The sequence below is a fragment of the Lagenorhynchus albirostris genome, chromosome 1 (assembly GCF_949774975.1).
Source record: "Lagenorhynchus albirostris chromosome 1, mLagAlb1.1, whole genome shotgun sequence".
Lineage (NCBI taxonomy): Eukaryota > Metazoa > Chordata > Mammalia > Artiodactyla > Delphinidae > Lagenorhynchus > Lagenorhynchus albirostris.
In genome coordinates, this window is record NC_083095.1 from 49378015 (window position 1) to 49397160 (window position 19146).

The following is a 19146-nucleotide window of genomic DNA, read 5'->3' on the forward strand; positions in this document are numbered from 1 at the left end:
TTTGTAGTAAGGTGGATAGACCTAGAGTCTGTCATACAGAGTGAAGTAAGTCAGAAGGAGAAAAACAAATACCATATGCTAACACATATATATGGAATCTAAGAAAAAAAAATGTCATGAAGAACCTAGGGGTAAGATGGGAATAAAGACACAGACCTACTAGAGCATGGACTTGAGGATATGGGGAGGGGGAAGGGTAAGCTGTGACAAAGTGAGAGAGTGGCATGGACATATACACACTACCAAACGTAAAATAGATAGCTAGTGGGAAGCAGCTGCATAGCACAGGGAGATCAGCTAGGTGCTTTGTGACCACCTAGAGGGGTGGGATAGGGAGGGTGGGAGGGAGGGAGACGCAAGAGGGAAGAGATATGGGAACATATGTATATGTATAACTGATTCACTTTGTTATAAAGCAGAAACTAACACACCATTGTAAAGCAATTATACTCCAATAAAGATGTTAAAAAAAAAAGATCATTTGGGGTATTTATCATACACAGAGCCTGACAGAGAGTAGAGCTCAGCAGTTGTTGAATGAATGAATGAACAAAGAAAGAAAGAAGTCCCAGTCTCACCAATATTTGACCTTCAGAACTTTGCTTATCCTCAGTTTACTCATCTTTAAAATGGGGATAACTATACCCATCTCTTCTTGTTATTACAGAGATTGAACTAGGTATGCATGTAAATAAATTAACTTACGTCCTGGAACAGTGTGAACACTAAACAAATGATACTCATTTAAGTCTCCTGGGTTTGATTTAGCTAATCCTGACCAAATAGATCTAACAAATCATCTCAATATATTTCATATTTCATAGATTTCATATATATCTGTCACAGGTCTAGAGACTGGGAAGTACAAGGTCAAGGTGTTGGCAAATTTGGTAACTGGTGAAGATCCTCACAGCGGTGGTCTTCTCATGGTAACCTTACATGATGGAGGGGGCAAGGGAGATTTCTTGGGCTACTTTTATAAGAGCACTAATCCCATTCATGAAGGCTCTGCCAAGGGCCACACCTCCTGATACCATCACCTTGGGAGTTAGGATTTCAAGATAGGAATTTTGGGGCGACACTTTCAATCCATAGCAGATGTTATACTGTGATAAGCAAAGTTCAAACTCATAAAAAGAGTAACAGCTGCACACCTTGAAATGTCCAAAGCACTGGCTCAAGGCTACTACAACCAGCCAAATGCATATAAAAGTCATTTGAAGGATTGTAAATCATGAGTGGTACTGACGCTCCTTTCTAACTACTTATTAATTATTAACTACTTGTTATTAGCAAATTATCTTGGGACCTGTAAATTAGATGTATCCTGCAAATAGATAATGTTCCAACCTCGAAGAAGTTCAATGTTTATAAACAGAGTACATATGCCTTTGGATGCTCTGGACTCAACTAGTTAAAAGCTAGGTTAAAAATAAATCACATAGAAATCAACTATACTCCAATATATTTTTTTTAAACATCACATAGCATTTGTAATTAACATAACTTAAAAAACGATGAAAATTTTTTTCCCCAAATAATGATCAGGTGCTGTTTTTACTGCAGTTGAAGGTGGGAAAGATAACCTAGTTTACGGACTATTTCTCCAAGGACAGGGTTATAAAAAGTCCTTTTTTTTTTTTTTTTTTCCTGCACAGTAGAGTGATTTAAATGAGCTGCATATAATCAAGTTCTCTCTTTTTTGGAAGGCGGAAAATTGGAAGATTTGTTAAAACTTGGAAAGAAATTTTGTCATTTACTTCATGAATCACTCAGCAAAACAGCCATGTGCAACTTCAAATAAGTTATTACCTCAGAATATCACTAAGTCACTTAACCTAAATATGAGTTTTTTGTTTTTTGGATTTTCTTGTTCGCCATCATCAAATCAACAGTTTTGCAGGCAAGGGGCAGGACCAATTATCTCCAGCGATGTTTGGGGAGAGGGAGAAGAATGGAGCTTAATATATGAGGACTAACACTAGAACTAGGCCCCCACCATCACCATCACCTCTTGCACTTCACTAGAAGAAACAGAAAGAATCCATCATTCTGCAAGCTGTGGTAGATGCTTGGGCCACATAACATTGAATAAAGCTATTTGGAGTCACACACTGAGACTCGACAGTGACACAGTGATTCATCTACAGAGCTAGTTTACTAAACTATGGGCACTCAGAAATAAGCAACCCATTCCTGCCTCAACTGAACCAAAGGTTCTGCTGGCCTTGTGAAAGCTCAGCCAGGTGCTGAGAGCCCCGGTGAGAGGACAGCTTTGGGGGGAGGAGGACTGAAGAGGGGACAGAAGCTCTTTTACATGAAGAGGGGATATAGAGACACGTTCACACCGCAAGGTAAGAAGCCTCTGGGCCAAGCCTGAATTGAAAGCGTGAAATGAAGGGGGCATAGATTTTAACTAATATATTGAGCCTTTACGTGGGTCGCGTAGTTTAAATCTCACAGCAACACTAGGAAATCGATACTGTCAATCCCCTTTTAGACACCAGGAACAGGGAGAAAAAGAAGCAAGAAGGCTCTTGCCAGGCCTGCGCCGTCAGACCCCCGGGATGCAGGAGCGCAGGGGCCGGCTTCCGCGGGTTCCTGAGCGGGAGAATGGCCCGGCTCGGGTACAGAAACCTAGGCCTGGGTGAGGCGCCAGCAGCGGAAGAAGGTGGGGGTCTCCCGCGCGGCGCAGCACTGGCGAGCGGAGATCGGAGCGGAGACTACAGCTGCAAGCCAAACGCAGACGCCGGCGACAGGCACCAGCCCCTCTGCCAGCCCCCTCGCAGCGCGGAGGGGTTTCTCACGCCCCGCTCTTGGGCGACTGAGCCGGAGGTCGGAAGGAAGCGGGGCGAGGGATGAGTCATCCCGCCTAATCCCTCCTTCCCGGTGCCCTCGCCCCCGCACGCCGGCCCCCTCCCGAGATTATGCAGCCCGAAACGAAGACTCCCCTCATCCTCAGAATCCTCCACCAAACCCCCCGTGGCCTGCGGAGGAGAGGAGAAGGACGGGGCGTGTGGCCAATGAGAGCTTTGCTCTCTCGCCCGCCGTCCAATAAGCCGCTGCTTACAGGCTGGGGCGGGACTAGAGGGGCAGGAGGGGGCGGTCCCGGGTTGGCGCTCGGCGCCGCGGTTCGGTGGCTCACAGAGAGAGCGCCTCACAGAGAGTCGGCGCCTAAGCGACGCGGGAAGGCGCCACTGCCAACGCCACCGCCGCCGCTGCTGGCCAAGGTGCTGGACACGACAGGCCGGCCGGCCACCTCGTCAGTTCAGGATCCAGTTGCAGCCGCCGCTGCTTCGCTCCCAGCAAGGTCCCCATGGAAGAGATGGAAGAAGAGTTAAAATGCCCCGTGTGCGGCTCCTTCTATCGGGAGCCCATCATCCTGCCCTGCTCTCATAATATATGTCAGGCGTGCGCCCGCAACATCCTGGTGCAGACCCCGGAGTCGGAGTCGCCCCAGAGCCGACGGGCCTCGGGCTCCGGGGTCTCCGACTATGACTATCTGGACCTTGACAAGATGAGCCTGTACAGCGAGGCGGACAGCGGCTATGGCTCCTACGGGGGGTTCGCCAGCGCTCCCACTACCCCGTGCCAGAAGTCCCCCAACGGCGTACGTGTGTTCCCCCCGGCTATGCCGCCACCGGCCACACACCTGTCACCGGCCTTGGCCTCGGTGCCCCGCAACTCCTGTATCACCTGCCCCCAGTGCCACCGCAGCCTCATCCTGGATGACCGGGGTCTCCGCGGCTTCCCCAAGAACCGCGTCCTGGAAGGGGTAATTGACCGCTACCAGCAGAGCAAAGCGGCGGCCCTTAAGTGCCAGCTTTGCGAGAAGGCACCCAAGGAGGCCACCGTCATGTGCGAACAGTGCGATGTCTTCTACTGTGATCCGTGCCGCCTGCGTTGCCACCCGCCCCGGGGGCCCCTAGCCAAGCACCGCCTGGTGCCCCCGGCCCAGGGCCGCGTGAGCCGGCGGCTGAGCCCGAGAAAGGTCTCCACCTGCACAGACCACGAGCTGGAGAACCACAGCATGTACTGCGTGCAGTGCAAGATGCCCGTGTGCTACCAGTGCTTGGAGGAAGGCAAACACTCCAGCCACGAAGTCAAGGCTCTGGGAGCCATGTGGAAACTGCACAAGGTGAGTCCTAAGAAAACCCACCCCTAACTCCCCGCGCCTCCGATCCTCCGGTTTTGCAGCAGACGGTCCCCCTCTTCTACGCACAGAGCCTCCCAACTGGGGCGCAATGCAGGTGCCTCCAATATCTGCTTCCCCCGTCTGGTGCATTGCAGGAAGCGCAGGGGACCGTAAACGGCGCACAGGGGAGTTGAACCTCTCCAGAGAGTTGAACCTCTCCAGAGAGTTGTTTCGGGGATGCGTAGAGCGGGTCTCCCGGTGCACGCAGCCTGCGAGCCAGCCTTAGGGCGCCCCCTCCCCGCCGCGGACGTGCAGCTCTCGGCGGCCACCAGCGTGCGGGAAGGCGATGAGTAGCTGGGCCGATCCGCGACTGTGCTCAGGGCCGCCAGGGAAGCTCCAGGGCAGAGCCGGTTGTGGGGCTCCGGCCGTGGTCCCCGGGGAGGAGGTGGGCGCGGCTGGGCGGCGCGGACCGCTGGGTGCTGGAGCTGCTGGATAGGCTGGAGCCTGGATTCGCAGAGGGGGCGGGGAACACGCCGCGAGCTGAATGCTGATAAGTCGGCGCTGGCCCAAGTCCAGCGGCAGCGCGGTAAGGATGCGGGTCCGGGTGCTTTGCGCACAGAGGTGTGCGAATGTGGAGTGGGGTGGAGAAAAAAAAAAAAGAAAAAAGAAAAATCCTGTAGTCGCCATGGCAACACGGCCTGAAGGCTGCGGCCCTGACCCTCGCGGAGGGGATGTAGGCTGGAGTAGCAGGACTGGAGGTTTCTGCGCGGTCGCGGCCTGAAAGCTAGGCAGGTGCATCTCCCAGTCTCCCAGGGTAACCCCCTCCTATCGATCACCCACACACCCATTTGTCCAGAGTCCAACCCTTTTCCTCACAGTCAGTAGTTGTCTGTGAAAATTTGGGGACACCTGTTACCAAATTTATCTTTCTGATGTCATTTGATGGTACCTCCGCCAAAGCTAGCCTCCAGAACAGGGCCTTTAACGACTTGTTAGGTGATGCCACTCCTCTGTTCAAAATCCTCCAATTGCCCCCCGCGTTTCTTAGACGGTCCTTAGGGTAGTCCACCAGGACCTCACATGACCTGTTCCCACTTGGCCTCATCGCCCTCATTTCCTCCCATTCCCTCTGCTTCAGCCACGCAGTCCCTCTTGCTGTTCCTCCACCAACACCAGGCCCCTTCTGAACCCGGGGCCTTTGCATTTGATGTTCCTTCAGCCTGCATCTGAACAGTTCACTCTCTTGCCTCCTTCAGATCATTACTCAGATGTCACGCTTGCAGTGAGACCTTTCTGAACCCCTTGGTTCCCTCCCTGCTTTATTTTCCTCAGTAGTACTTACCACTAACTGGGATGCTATATATTTTAACTATCATGTTACTTTTGTATTTATCTATTGCCCCCCCCAACATACACACACAAAATAAGCTTCGTGAGGAAAGAGATCTTTATAATGTTATTGCCCACACTGCTTAGAAGGAAGGGAACCACTCTTGAGGAGATGTACATGGATTGGACTTTTACTTTTTAAATAATCGACTTAGTTGGGTGTGCAAAGGGCAAGGCAGGGGTTCAGGACTCTTGTAGGGAGGTTTTCTTCACATCATTGAGTTGCAAGCCCCAGGATGAGGCAGGGCAGTAGAGATGGTGTTCAGGCATCAGCTCTGCCCCACTCAGGGTTTCCTGGCATTCCTTGGAGACCAGAAAGGCTAGCCTTTGAGAGAGGCCTTGGGGTTAAGGAGGGGAACACTGATATTTTATTTGCAGCAAGAAAAAATAAAATAAAATAAAATAAAACATCACCATATTCAGCAATCAGGGAGCTCAACTCAATACTGAATGGGATCCATGTTTACAGTCATTTATGTTCTCACATATAGTCTATTAAACTGTATTAGTACTGATGAAGAGACTTAATTCAGCACAAATTTGAGCTCCCCTCCTAGGTACATGCCACTATTTTTTAAACACTTCAGTTTGTTTAAATGATGTGTAATTTTGAAAGTTTTCAGAACTTTAGTTCATGGCCCATTTTTTCTTCATATTATGATTTCACTCTTAAGCTTCTAACTATAGCCTATGTTAAATTGCCCTACAAAACTCTCCTTGGAACTAAGAAACTAATCACCTGTCTGGAAAAAGAACTTAGAGGCACATGCTAATTAGGATGGTCAAACCACTGCATTATTCTTCTGTGAAGAAGAGCCTATACTTTATCCATTAAGACCAAAGGCAGCCTTTAAATCTCTGCCAAGCCCTGTGTAGATTTGAAATGTTAAACCATTTGTTTTATCGGTAATGGACATTGTGAGTAGACACTGTGGTGTGGACAGGGTTGAAATTTGGATGTCTGCTAAAAAAGAATAATATAAAGCCCTTCAGACATGACATAAGTAGGCTAGGAAGGGAATATTGGTTCATTTTTTAAAAAGACCATTTCTTCTCTGATCTTTTGCACATTTTTTCAAAAGAGTAAATAGTTATATTTTTGTTCAGTCAATATCAAGATTATTAAACTGCCAATAAATATAAGGCAGAAGGATGACAGATTTTAACATTCACTTATCATCTGTTAGATGAACAACAAACATTATTCCCCCACCTTATCTCCTTAATAAGGTAATGTGATAATGTGCGATTTTCTCCTATGTCTATTTATCTTCCATCCTCACAAAAAGCTTATGGGCCAGAATTTCTATGTCCTTCAAAACATAGGAGAGCAAAGAATTACACTAAGTAGTTCTCCCAAAGTTGGGCAGTTAGTTATCCACACAAGTTATCACCAGACCTGAAAGTTTTCATTAATATTTAGTCATTTCCAGTGATAAAGAAAACCCTGTAAATAACTGTTTCCCTCAGAAAGTCATCATCTTACACATTTAAGACAAAATGGCTGAAGTTTATCTTTTAAATGGTATTAAAAACAACTAGTTGAAATTCATTAGTTGTCAATTGACTAAATTAAAATACGTTTCAGATATAGATGGCCTTCAAAATCCATGAAAAATAATGCAGGAAGTGGCCTTATAGGGCAAATATCTGGTGACACTTTTTATTTAGTATCAGCACTTGCTCTATTCCTTATCAAACTTGGGTTGGTATAAAGAATTGCTACTCACACAAAAAAAGATTTTGTAGACATTTTCATATAGGCAATTGGAAACATTATTATTACTTTGTAATTTTGGCAATTCATATTTCTAAATCTAACATTATCCTTGAATTCTTGGTGTATTTTATCAATCACTGAATGAGTAATACATTTGTAACCGTTCCTTTGTGTTTGTACTGTTGAGCAAGAATTTTCTTTTCCTTTGTACTCTAAACACTGACTATTCATTCAGAATCTTGTCTCAAATGTTATTTCTCTATTACCTTCTTTTTTTTTAAACAAAGATTTGCAAGTTAAACATTTTAAAATAAATCATCAGTTATTATGGTTTCACCTTCAAAGCCTTCTGGAAAAAATACCTGCTTTGTAGTATGGTGGCATCTCATCAAAAATTTGTGTAGTAAATGTGTTATTTAATGTAACCAAAGTGGTGTTCAGTTTTATATATATATATAAATATATATATTATATATATTATATTATAATTATATATTATATTATAATATATATTATATATATTATAATATATTACATATAATATATGTAATATATATCAGCAGTAAATACAATATAATCTAGATGTCTGTATGGTAAATGTAACAGGTAACATATGTTCATGTTTTTAACTTCTTAAAAATTTACTTTTAGTATAATCAGAACGTTCTGTGAGCACTGTGAATATTCTGACAGGTATTAAGGAGAATGTTACAGAGGAATGAATTGTTCCTATTTGTGCTGAGGCAGAAATAGAAAGAACTAGATGAGGTTCTGGGTTCCAGACCTGTTGCTGCCACTTACTCGCTGGTAATTTTAAGCAAGTCTATAACCTCTCTGTGCTTCCTACACACAGGATGTAAAGCACCTAAAACTATATTTGCGAAAATATTTTGAAAAAGTAATTTAGATGTTTATAACTTACTAATTTCAGTTTGGCAAAATAGAAAGTTTTTGCATAAAACGGAAGTTATTGTCTCACTAGTCAACAGTTACTGCATAAAAATCTCATCCCCCAATTTGGGATAATTTGCTTGCTCCTTACAGAGCACAAGGTGCCATACAAAGGCTACTCTTAAAGGTGGCCTAAAAGAGTGAGCCAGATCCTCATGCGTCCTCAGAGAATAGTCACTTGAATTAACCCCAAGGAACAAGGACACACACAAAGATTTATTTGTTTTTTTGCGGTACGCAGGCCTCTCACTGTTGTGGCCTCTCCCATTGCGGAGCACAGGCTCCGGACACGCAGGCTCAGCGGCCATGGCTCACGGGCCTAGCCGCTTCGTGGCATGTGGGATCTTCCCGGACCGGGGCATGAACCCGCGTCCCCTGCATCGGCAGGCGGACTCTCAACCACTGCGCCACCAGGGAAGCCCTTATTTGTATATTAAACAAAGGTATTTTGTTTTTCAATTACAAAGCTAGAATGATAACTGATATGATTCAGTTTTGAAGATATTATCACTTTTGAAGCAGCAGAAATTGTTCTTCCTGTATATACCATGAAAAGATGCTATTAACTGGAATTTCAGATCAACTCACAGTTTTCATAAAATTAGAGAAAACTGTCACAGCCATCTGTCATTGAGTAATAAATATAATGCACAGGCAAAAATTATCCTTACCATGAGTACAATAAATTGCACTTCTCTCACCTAAGCACCTTTCAAAGTGTGTGTATTCGTATAACTTAGCCTTGGCACAGAGGAGGCTAGAACCTATTCTATGATAAATGTTTAAGAAAAAAATAGTTCTAAATAATATTGTTTTTTATCAGTTTTATCAGAGGTTGTTGGTAGTAAGGAACAGAAACCCACTTAGGGGATCTCAGAGGATTTCATGGGAAATAAAATCAACTCACAAGGAGACTGGAACTGGAAATCTAGAGATTAAATTCACATCTGTGTATCAGTCAGCTTGGACTAAGTTATGCTGCAGTAACAAACAATTTTTTTGTTTTAAAAAACAAAAAAATAATTTTTTAATTAAAAAATTAATTTTGTAAATTCTCAATGAATTACAACAATATCATATAATTTCTTACAATAATACCCACTGAAAGTCAGCTCTGGCCCTTCTCCACATCCTCCTTATTCTTGAACTTAGGCTGAAAGAGCATGTTTGGAACACACCAACCTTAGGGCAGAGAGAAGGGAGTAGAGCAGAACCACTCAATAGCACTTAAAGTTTCCACTCAGACATTGCATGTCTCTTCTGCTTACATTCCATTGGCTAAAACAAACCATGTGACCAAGACTGACATCAGTGCTACAGGAAATTCACTCTTCCAACAGAGAATGGCACTGAGAAGAGCCTTGTAGAGGAGGACAGAGAACGTTTTGAACAAATAATACAGTCTGGCATATGCCTAACTCTCTCATGCCTGCTTCTCTCTCTGGATGGGTTTCCTTGGGCTGCACGAGGCCTGACATGACTCCTCCAGCCCCAGTGCAGCATGACATTTCTGTTCAAGTATCCACTCTCATCTAACTACTGTCTCTGTGTCTCTTAGGCCACATTTTGAAGTTTAGAGAAAGAATGTGATTGGCCCAACTTGAGTCAGGGGTCTACTGATGACTGCCTAGGTCACAAGCCTACCCCTTTAGTGAGGTGTATGCAGAAGACTTGGGTGAGACAAGTGAGGCACTCACCTTGGGTGAAAAACATAAGGGGGTACCAAAAACTCAGTAATCAGGATAAAAAATATTGTAAGGCAATATCTTAAAAAACAAAGATGAATACAAAAAATCCATGATGAGCAGAATATCAGCATTTTAAATGTTGATCAGTAACAGTGCCATGCTAAGCCATATTGGAGCCTGAGTCTGAAGGGAAAATCAGTACTATTGATCCTATCTTTGTTTAAGATTTTGCTCTTCTGTTCATCATGTATTTTGGGGCATTCATTTTTATTTTTAAAAATATTCCATTAAAATATTAGTGTTGATTACTGAGGTTTTTTGGCACCCTTTTAAATTTTGCATCAAGGGAGAGTGCCTTACTCCCCTCACCCTAGTCCTGGCCCTAATGAACAGATACTTGATACAAACCTGGCCCCTGGTTTCACTGTTCAGCTGGAGGAAAGCCCAGGGCAGAATGCCTTTGTGAGCAGCAGGGACAGGGAGGCACTGACCGGCGCCTCTTGTACAGTCTAAGAGGAAACCATTCTGAGTGCAGAAGAAAGCCTTTTTGCTCTCCCTGGATCTTCTGCATTTTAAATACAGCACTAATTTCTTGAGATGCTTCAAAAGTGGAGCAACAGGGGCTTCTCTGGTGGCGCAGTGGTTGAGAGTCTGCCTGCCGATGCAGGGGACACGGGTTCGTGCCCCGGTCCGGGAAGATCCCACATGCCGCGGAGCGGCTGGGCCCGTGAGCCATGGCTGCTGAGCCTGCGCATAAAAAAAAAAAAGTGGAGCAACAGAGTTGATGAAGAAAAAGAAGACAGAAAAGGGTAGAGAACACTGATAGCTATAGCTCAGTGCTTCCTCTCCCCAGTAATGCTCCACCACCAAGCAGTTTGGGTGGTTATTCCTAGTGCTATTATATATTATGGTAAATATGGCCACCTAAGAGCAAAGTGATCCCTCACTTGGCTTGTGTATGAGTGAAGGAAGGAGGACAGAAGGTGCCAAAACACAATTTTGCACTAACTTCCGGTGCCTCTTGAAAAGTATGTGATTGGGTTGGGAGTGGGGGGAATCATATAGTTTCATTTCAGTAATTCCATCTATTTGTTAGAAGAAAAGAGTGTATAGCAACCATAGAGTTTAGTGTTTTGTGTTGTTTATGTTTTGGTCTCATAACAGCAGTATTCTTCTTACTTAGTTAAGTGCTTCCCCACACCACCACATTCCTGCCTCTGCTCAGTCCTTGTGATTCTGGTGGGCTGCCAATCCAGTGTTCTGCCTTACCTGGCCAAGTGGGAGGGCATGTGACATAGGCCTGACCAATCGTCACACCCTATCCCACTGGCCAAAGTGATTAATTCAAAAACTGAGCACATGAAGCAAGCCAATCCAATCAGAGTCCTCTTCTGAGGTTTATAGATACTGAATCAGGGACAGAAGAGCATTGCTTTCCTCTGGGCTTGTTGCAGCTAGAATAAAAGCCAGAGGTGTCTGTGTCCCTGCCTCTTCCTCTTCCTCTTACCTTAGTAGAAGAAAGTAAGGCAATCCCCAGAGTTACAGAGGTAAGAAACAGAGACTTCTGAGAACACTGTTGAGTCCCTGGAACCCTTCATAACCCCTTTCTACCCCCTCCTGCCTTTCCAGTTAAGTGAGTCAGCAAATCTCCCCCTCCTTTTTCTCTTTGGCTAGTTTGTATTGGTTTTCTGTCACTTTCAACTGAGATTTAGCACGTATAAACATTTGTATCTGAAGATACTAATTCTTATTCATTTTAAGTATTATCTCTAGAATACTATAGTTGGAAGGCTGCATTCTGATGCCATAAATACAAAAAAAGCAGTTTTGATTCAATGAAGCAGAAATTATATAATATTTAATCTAACTCTGTCTACTCGTTGACCACTGTGTAATCTTCACTAGTTTTTGGCTAGTCTCTATTCTTATTGAGAGATTGCTTACAAAGAAGCCTCAGGGATTTTTTTTTAACCAATTCTAAATTACTTGGCATATATGGTGACGTTATGGTTAAGACCAACAGGCTGGACAAGGAGGTTCTGAAATCAAACTTCTGCCCAAAATCAATGTTGTTTGTTTTCAAAGGCAAGAAACTTCTGAAGACACACATGTTGTTTTGACCCATTCTCTAGGTGGGAAGTTTTTAAGTGTATTCCCTCGAAGTTTCCATAATTAAATAAGTTTGAGACTCTCTACTCTACACATGCTCTTGGTGATCCACATTCTGCATTGATATATCCATATACCGATCGATCCTGAAACAAAGAAACCTGCTTGGTTCAACCTAGAATTTTCCAAACTTATTTGACTTTGGAAACTCTTTTCTGTTTGTTCGTTTCCTTTTTTTTAGCTTTATTGAGACGTTACTGATATATATATAAATTTAAGGTGTACAACATGATGATTTGATACATGTATATACTGTAAAATGATTACCACAGTAAGATTAGTTAACACTTCCATCCCCTCGCATAATTATCATTCTTTTTTTAACTTTCAAGTATATAATACAGCATTTTGAATTATAGTCACCATGCTGTATGTTAGATCCCCATAACGTTTATCCTATAGCTGGACATTTGTACCCTTTAGCCAACATCTCTCCACTTCCCCCCACCACCACCCCACCCCCAGCCCCTGGCAACCACCATTCTACTCTCTACTTCTTTGGGTTCAGATTTTTTAGATTCCACATATAAAGTGAGAACATACAGTATTTGTCTTTCTCTGTCTGACTTACTTTACTTAGCATAATACCTTCGAGGTCCATCCATATTGCCACAAATGGCAGGATTTCCTTCTTTTTATGACTGAATAATATTCCATTGCATGTGTGTGTGTAGGTGTGTGTGTGTGTATATATATATACCACATTTTCTTTATCCATTCATCTGTGGATGGACACTTAGGTTGTGGAAGCTCTCTTTGCTTCCACACAAGTTTGGGAGACATCATTCTAGGCAATGACTAGCCAATAAGTCAGTAAGGAGGTCAGTGTTCTTAATTTCTTGTGTGTGCAGAGTAGACTACTCTAAAACTCCACCCTGCTGATAAATGTCCCTAATTAGCCTATCCTTAAATCTTATGTTAAATCTAAAATATTAAAAGTTAAATTTATGTTATTCCTTAAATATTAAAGTCAAAGACAAAGAGGTAAAGCAATTATATAAATTTTGTAGTATGTATGTACATATATTTAATATATGTTGCTTCTATTTCTATTATAAACAACTGAAAAATGATTTTGGACATCAGTAATACTAATGTAATATAATTAAAAATAACTGCTTTGATCTACTTCTGACTGCTTTTACACTTTGTATACATGATACCCAATGACTGGCTTGATTGAGTTTTTCATTAAATTGTGATAGAAATAGATTGTTTTAAACATTCTTTTATAAAGCAAAAAAGGACAATTTTTGCGCGCAGGCTCAGCGTCCGTGGCTCACGGGCCCAGCCGCTCCGCGGCATGAGGGATCTTCCTGGACCGGGGCACGAACCCGTGTCCCCTGCATCGGCAGGCAGACTCTCAACCACTGCGCCACCAGGGAAGCCCAAAAGGACAATATTAAAAGGTCAAAACTGGTGCTGCTCTTGGTAACAACAGAGCAGAACAATGTGTGAAAGCTAAGAGTAGTACTGTAGTACTTTGCCTGTTACATCCCAGCCTTCCTAATATTTTCATATTGACATTCAGGATCAATTTTTAACCTTGGAAAAGGAGCTAGTATAAAATGGCCACCAGCAGAGAACCTAGATTATCAGAGACCATCTAGGTTTTGTCAACAGCATGTCTAATTCATCCCCCAAAACATCTCAAAGCCAAAAACCACTGTCCTGGGGTGTTCTCACAGCAGTTTTATCCCTAACCTGAAACTGGGCCCCTGTCTTAAACTGAGAACTATCTCAGAGTAAGATTACTAGGAAAAACCCAAGCAGACCGCACAGAATGCACTTAACATCATTGTCAGGGAAATTGTCATTTCACTTCTGTTTGGCCCAGACTTTGCCATCTTTTTAACTTTTCTGGTTTACGTTGCAGATACAGCCATAGTCCCACCTGCCTGTCTAGGTTACCTCTTCCTTCTTGACCTTCATGGCCTTCCAGCTTCCCCACCAGCCCTCTCCCGGTCCACCAGGCCTCCCTCCACCATTTTCTTAGACTAGACCTTCAAATCACCCCACTAAGCTTGCCAGGCGCAGCTCACAGGAGCCAGCCTCAATAGCCTTGCCCCAGAGCAGCATGCCCGCCGGGAACCTGGGTGCAGCTCTGCGTTCCAGCAGAGCCTCTCCTGCACCAGCAGAACTCCCACCCCAGCTGGGTTTAATTACAGACACTTTTTTTCCTTAACTGTAGAAAGAGTTTTCTTCATTTTGACTGACTGATTTTAAGCTGAAAGAGCAAGAAAACTCATCTTGAATTTCTAGTCATGAATAAAGAAACATCACTGACTTTTCTGTTCTCAACACACCTGTCTCTAGAGACTCATCTACCCCATGGCTTCAACTCCCACTTGTATCTGCATGTCTGGAACAGAACCGGTCATTTCAGTGCCCTGCCCGTTCACAGTGTGGTCCCAAACTCTGTTCTACCTTCTGTGCGCCCCACCCACCAACCCCCGCAGAGCTCCCATCTTTGTGTTCTAACACTGAACATCCTCCCACTGTATTATAATTGCATATTTTAGAATCTCCCATTGGACCCTAATAACTCAAAGTCATAGACTTTTCTTATATATCTGTTTTCCCCCATTTCTGCACTCAGAAGATGTTTTAAAAAGGTTTGTTTAATGAAAAAAATAATCAGTACGAAAAAGATTAATGATTAGCAACATATCCTAATATTTTGTTTCTCATACAAGCCTGACTGTAATAATTAGACTTGAAAACCTGTATTTCACACTTTTTGTTAAAAATGTACTGAACACTGGGACTTCCTCGGTGGTCCCGTGGTAAAGAATCCGCCTTACAATGCACGGGACATGGGTTCGTTCCTTGTCAGGGAGCTAAGATCCCACATGCCGCGGGGCAACTAAGCCCACGTGCCACAACTACTGAGGTCTTGCGCCTCGACTAGAGAGCCTGCGTGCCACAAACTACAGAGCCCACGTGCTCTGGAACCTGCGTGCCACAACTAGAGAGAGAAAACCTGCAGGCCGCAACTAGAGAGAAGCCCGCACGCCGCAATGAAGAGCCCGCGTGCCACAGCTAAGACCCAATGCAGCCTAAAATAAAATAAATAAAAAATTATTCTTTTTAAAAAAGATGTATTGAGCCCTTACTACATGCGAGGCACTGTTCTAAGCCCTTTCTAGCCACTTTTTCATTTAATCTCCAGAATTCACATATTTTCCTCTGAGAAAACTGAGGCACTGGGACTTTAAAGGTTATAAAGTCGTACCGGTTGTAAGAGGCAGAGCCAGAGTTTGAATCCGGGCTAACTCCAGAGCTCCTGTGTCGAACTGCTCTTCTGTCCTACCTTCTGATAATCCCAGGAAACATATGACTGCAAAGCACAGTTTTATGTGCTTACAAATTCAGTGACATAACTGAGATCTTTTAGTTCTCATGTATGAAAATTAGTGAGAAATTAAAAGTCATTTGTCTCCTAAGTCCCCTTGTGACAAAATAAATTTAAAGAGGAAAATAGCGGGTAGAGGGAAGGGAGAGACAAGTACGTTGAGTGTTCCATAGACCAGATCATTGGAAGTGTGCTGGATACCTCGGCCTTGTCAGAACCAAGCAAGCGACAGATAGGCAGAAAGGTTCTATCAGCTCAGCCAGGGGTTCATTGTCCTCTTCTAACAAAATAATCATCTTAAAATTTATAGGCAGAAATGATATAAAAGAACAAGTATATTTTTTTGGCATTTTAAGTATATTTCTGTAAATCTAAAACATTTATAAGTCTATCCTGGAAAACATCAAAATGCATTCAAACCTGTAAGCAGTTATTAATTCTGTTTACTTTCAGTTTTTTCTTGCACCTTTTGCCAAGATGGTTAAAAAAAATTATGTGTATTCCTGTTCAGGAAAAGACCTAACCTGCCTTTTACCATAAATATAGAAAGGAATATGTGACCTGGAAAAGCCTATTGTTTAAGAATGGATTAAAGCACAACCAAATAAAATGGTTTTTCATAAGCCTTGCATAGAACCAGAACTGCACATTTTATCCTAATAGCTCTGATCAAAGAAGAAACTGTTCCTTAAAAAATTATCTTGGGAAGTAGAATGCTGAACCTTGTGCTTTGGTATGGGAATAACTACCTTCTGTCATTAGCCAGTACACATAGATGGTTAATCCTCATCTACTGCTGATTTATTCATTGAAGCTGACTGAGATTTTTCTTTATCCTCTCTTTACTCTTACTTTCCTTGCAGCTTGCATGTTAAGAAGCAACTGTTTGACACCAAACACTTATCACTCTCTGCCATGCTCCAGGAAGAGCCTGCGAGAGGGCCGTGCTGCTCTGACCTGTGTGGTATATCAGTCTAAGATATTATCTAGTCTCTGAACAAAGCCAGTTGCAGAGAGAAGTAAATGTGAACATGGGGGATTAAACAGTTTCTACCTAAGGCAGGTCTTCATAACAGGCTTTTTGATTTTGTAAGGAGCAAATGCTCAGAAGGTCAGATATACACAGATTCAGTTATAATTATAACTCACCCAAAGCCAAAGGGAAATGACTTTATAACATAATCTACCAGTTTTGATCATCTGTACTTTAATTTCTTTTCGTCAGTGCACATAATCAACAGCTGATTTTATTATAGATGTGCTACTTACTGAGGGTATTTATGCCATCACCCAGACACACCAATTCATGAACTTGAGAAGATGGTGTCACTTGTGCTGTGCCATCCCTACCCCCATGTCTGTGAAATGTTATCCCAGGAGCATTAGTCGCATAAAATCAAATGTAATATTGGACTTCCATCCAATCTAATAAATCTTACATGGCACAGATAAATCTGTGGTGCTTTTAACAAGCAGTTATTATTGATTTTATTGACCATCAATCATCTGGCCCAGACTCAGCAAGGAAATACGATAAACAGCTTTTAGCACACAGTCAGTGCAGTGTGAAGAAGCTCCGTGTTTACATTCAACTCGTGTTATCTGGCTACCTTCTGCCACTATGGAAGCAAATCTCCCGTTGGTGGAACTAAAATATTATTCAGAAGTTAATAAAATTTTCTCTACATTCTACTTGGAGGAACAAAAAATACGGAATATAGGAACTTGTATGAGCACTGAATTTCCAGGCTAGCTTCAACAAGCATGATAAGCAAGTGTACAGAGTGTAACTACCATTCCCTTACCATTCAAAACTGACACGTTTCCACGTGAACAAAGAATGGTTGCTCTGGTCACTGTATATAGAAATTTTGTGGAAAAGTTTGACTTGACAGTAAGGTCCTGCTATGTAGGTTAAAAAACATATTAATAAATATTGGTATTAATTGGAAAGTCAACACACGAATATTTTACATTAATTTAAAAAAACAGCAAGACAAAGAGAAAATTAATGCTTCCAGCATTGAGAATATCCTTGAGTCTTGTTTTCCAAAGAGGCTGCATCATCTTACATTCCTACCAGCAATGGATGAGGGTTCCAATTTCTCCATATCCTCCCCAACACTTGTAATTGCCTGGCTTTTTGCCTAGAGCCATCCTAGTTGATGTGAACGGGCGTCTCATTGTGGTTTTGATTTGCGATTCCCTAATGACTGTGATGTTGAACATCTTTCCATGTGTTTACTGGCTATCCTTATATATTTTTAAGAGAAATGTCTATTCAAAGCCTTTACCCATTTTGAAATTGGGTTACTTCTCTTTTATCGTTGAGTTGTAAGAATTCTTTATATATTCTGAAGTTTACTCACTTTTTGAATGAAAGGAACAGAGGTGTGAGCCTCTCATCTCTCAGAGACACAGGAAATAAAAAAAAAATCAGACACAGATATGAGTGGGAGAAAAAACTTGTCAAGACTGGCCTACCAGGACCTACTGCTGCTTCCTTACCCAGTAACCTCTATCAGCCAGTTCTGAAGCAGAGCTCAGATAGGCTCTACCAGGATTGGCTCATGACAAATAGGAAACATGGAGAAATCCAAAAGCGGGGGGGAGGAAATAATTTCGTTATGAAAATCCCTGAATATGATGGCTGTGCCTCCTCTTTACTTCAAGTGCCACTCCTCCCGACGTTAGTGATGGAGTTCACTTTAGTACAATATCATAAAGTTCCAGTGGTTCTGCAGTTCCTGTTACTTACAGGTTACCACTGTGGTATTCAAACAAGTCACTTCAGGGTGTCAAAGTGGTGGACGTTTCCCCTGTATTTGAGAGTTATAAAATGATAGAATCGGGATCTTTTGCCCAACCCCCTCAACAGTCAGAGAAATAAATCCCAGAGCACTTCAGTAAATTATGTACAGTATGTATTACCAAAAATGCCTTTGATTTCTTAGAACTTATATTAATTGTTCTGAACAACCAAGGACCTATTTTCAGTTGCTTCTGTGTGTATGTGTGTGTGTGTGTGTGTTTGCACGCACATGTGTGTGAAGCTCAATTGAAACACGTTTTCTCTCTTTTGGAGGCCTTCTTGTGCCCCCAGACAAGCATAATCACAGTTTTTTCCCCACACTCCATGACTACAACTATCAAAGTTTACCTTAACCTTGTTGTTCTCTCTTGAAGGAGAGATTATATATGTCTATACTATTGAATAATGTTCCTTCATTATAAATGGTAGTCCTTTTTTAACATTTGCCTTCAGTACGCAGTGCCTTTGCTCAAAGCATCGATCTAATGGTAGGAATTTCAGCATAAAGGCCAGAAAAGGAAGAATTTGTAGGCAACAGGCTTTCCTTTGTCCCTCTTGCAGGGAGAACTGCTGCATTACAGCATGGCTGTCCCCTGATTGGCTCCTGCCCTGGCCAAAAGCACAAAAGAAGTTTATGAGACGATGCGAAAGAGTCTCCTGTTGCTCCTCTCCCCCTTCTGGTGCACTGCTTGCCAGCTTTGTTGGCACCTTACTGGCCACCACCCCTTTCTACTCCTCCCCGCCCCACTCCCACTGTGGTCTCCTGTGAATCTCCTGGTTTCTGCTCACCTGTCTGCGGGCCCAGCTTTGGTTTCAATGTATGTCCCTTCCTTCCAGCCATCTCCATGCCTTGCTCTGACCAGTGTGTTTCCAGTCTGCTCATCTAGCTTCAGACCCTTGATAGCAACTTCCGGGGAGTCTCTCTGC

At 43.0% G+C, this 19146-nt stretch overlaps 1 protein-coding gene across 19 annotated transcripts in view; it reads left to right on the forward strand.

The window, feature by feature from the left end:
* The first annotated feature begins 3142 nt into the window (after positions 1–3142).
* Positions 3143–19146, forward strand: part of TRIM9 (tripartite motif containing 9) — a 110028-nt gene continuing 94024 nt past the window's right edge. For 18 of the 19 annotated variants that reach the window (XM_060167249.1, XM_060167293.1, XM_060167259.1 and 15 more), the window contains exon 1: positions 3213–4138. In XM_060167249.1, the coding sequence (XP_060023232.1) occupies positions 3317–4138 (822 nt within the window). In that variant the 5' untranslated portion in view covers positions 3213–3316. Of the gene's footprint in view, positions 4139–19146 lie in introns of all 19 variants that reach the window. The other variant, XM_060167385.1, reaches the window with a different exon arrangement.